The sequence below is a fragment of the Condylura cristata genome, unplaced genomic scaffold (genome assembly GCF_000260355.1).
Source record: "Condylura cristata isolate star-nosed mole 26May11 unplaced genomic scaffold, ConCri1.0 scaffold00034, whole genome shotgun sequence".
NCBI classification, from domain to species: Eukaryota; Metazoa; Chordata; class Mammalia; order Eulipotyphla; family Talpidae; genus Condylura; species Condylura cristata.
In genome coordinates, this window is record NW_004567135.1 from 8,065,097 (window position 1) to 8,067,039 (window position 1,943).

Sequence of the window (1,943 nt, forward strand, 5' to 3'; positions counted from 1 at the left end):
GGGCAGGGGGAGGCGGGTCTCACCCTCTGCCCCCACGCAGCCGCATCCACATCACGAGGGCCACGCTGCAGTACCTGAACGGGGACTACGAGGTGGAGCCGGGCCGTGGCGGCGAGCGCAACGCGTACCTCAAGGAGCAGCACATCGAGACCTTCCTCATCCTGGGCGCCAGCCAGAAGCGGGTCAGCGAGGGGCGCGGGCGCGGGCGGGGCAGAGGCCTCCTCTGGCGCCCCTCTGAGCCCTGCCCCTCCTGCCGCCCAGAAAGAGGAGAAGGCCATGCTGAGCAAGCTGCAGCGGGCGCGGGCCAACTCCACCGAGGGGCTGGTGCCGCGCTGGGCGCCCGACCGAGCCTTCGCCCGCACCAAGGACTCCAAGGCCTTCCGCCAGATGGTGAGGCCCAGGCCCGGCCCTGCTCCCCAGCAGGCCGCCTCCCGCCCCTCCTGTCTTTCTCAGCTGCCGTCCCCAGGAATGGTTTCTAGAACCGTGGGCAGGGGGATGACTTCACCCCAGGGGTCCAGTCCCCCGAAATGTGTAGGGGGGCCCCTCAGTGCAGCGCTGGGCCTGGGGAGGGACTGTAGGGAGCGGTGGGCTTCCCCCACTCATTTACACGCTCTGGCTCTGGCTCTAGGGCATTGATGATTCCAGCAAAGACAAGTAAGTCAGGTCATCGAGGGAGGGCGTGGGGGCCAAGGCACTGCCCCCGGGGCAGGCTGGGAGGTGGCCGAGGCGCAGTCACGGCCCCTGCCCGCAGCCGGGGGGCCCAGGACGCCCTGAACCCCGAGGACGAGGTGGACGAGTTCCTGGGCCGCGCCATCGACGCCCGCAGCATCGACCAGCTGCGCAAGGACCACGTGCGCCGCTTCCTGCTCACCTTCCAGAGAGAGGACCTCGAGAAGAAGGTTTGGGGGTGCAAGGGCGGAAGGGCGGAGGCCGGCGGGGGGGGGAGGTCTTGGCAGGGAGGTGAGCACAGCGGAGGGGGCTGGGGAGGCCGGAGGGGGTGCAGAGGAGACGCCAGGACGGTGGAGCTTCCCGAGAGGCCCGGCCTGCCCCCCTCCAGGCCTGGGGGTGCTCTGCCTGCCCGGGGCGCGGCCCAGCACTCAGCTGGCCTCTCCTCCGCAGTACTCGCGGAAGGTGGACCCCCGTTTCGGCGCCTACGTGGGCTGTGCCCTGCTGGTCTTCTGCTTCATCTGCTTCATCCAGCTCCTCATCTCCCCGCAGTGAGTGCCCTGCCCCCCATTTGCCCAGCTTCTCCCCCCCCCCCTTGTCAGGACTTCCTCAACACCCGGGATTCCCAGATGCTGTTGCAGGCGCTGGGGGTACGAGCCGGTCTCTGGAGCCTGCGCCCACCCTGCCTGCCCAGGGAGGGGGCGAGGACGCTCAGATGGGCCAGCGTAACGGCGGCCCGGGCCGGCCTTGTCTGTGCAGCTCCACCCTGATGCTCGGGGTCTACGCCAGTATCTTCCTGCTGCTGCTGGTCACGGTGCTGACCTGCGCCGTGTACTCCTGTGGCTCTGTACGTGGGGGCCTCCAGGGCTCGGGGGGTGAGGGGGCAGCCGGCCGGGGCCGGGGGCGCAGAGGGAGGCGGCGGCCTTACGTGCCCGGGGCCCACCCTGCTGGTCCGGCCTCTGCGCTGACTGCCTGGCTCTCGGCCTGCTGGCCGGCAGCTGTTCCCGAAGGCCCTGCAGCGACTGTCCCACAGCATTGTCCGCTCGCGAGCGCACAGCACGGCCGTGGGCATCTTCTCCGTCCTGCTGGTGTTCACCTCTGCCGTCGCCAACATGGTAAAGGCTCAGTGGGAGTTCTTACCCTTCTCCTCTGCCCCAGGCCCTGCGGGTGTGGAGAGTCAGATGCGGTTCCTGCCCTCGCGAAGCTCTTTATTTCTCAAAAGAGGAGCGAGGTCCACCCCAGCCCTCGTCCTTCCTCTCCTCGCCCCTTGTCACCCC

At 69.3% G+C, this 1,943-nt stretch overlaps 1 protein-coding gene across 3 annotated transcripts in view; it reads left to right on the forward strand.

Moving 5' to 3' along the window:
- The window catches only part of ADCY6 (adenylate cyclase 6), an 18,958-nt gene that overhangs the window by 9,737 nt on the left and 7,278 nt on the right, over positions 1 to 1,943 (forward strand). For all 3 annotated transcript variants that reach the window (XM_012732501.1, XM_004692802.2, XM_012732502.1), the window contains 7 exons: positions 41 to 182; positions 262 to 390; positions 629 to 654; positions 752 to 899; positions 1,120 to 1,217; positions 1,426 to 1,513; positions 1,665 to 1,781. In XM_012732501.1, the coding sequence (XP_012587955.1) occupies positions 41 to 182; positions 262 to 390; positions 629 to 654; positions 752 to 899; positions 1,120 to 1,217; positions 1,426 to 1,513; positions 1,665 to 1,781 (748 nt within the window). The remainder of the gene's footprint in view (positions 1 to 40; positions 183 to 261; positions 391 to 628; positions 655 to 751; positions 900 to 1,119; positions 1,218 to 1,425; positions 1,514 to 1,664; positions 1,782 to 1,943) is intronic.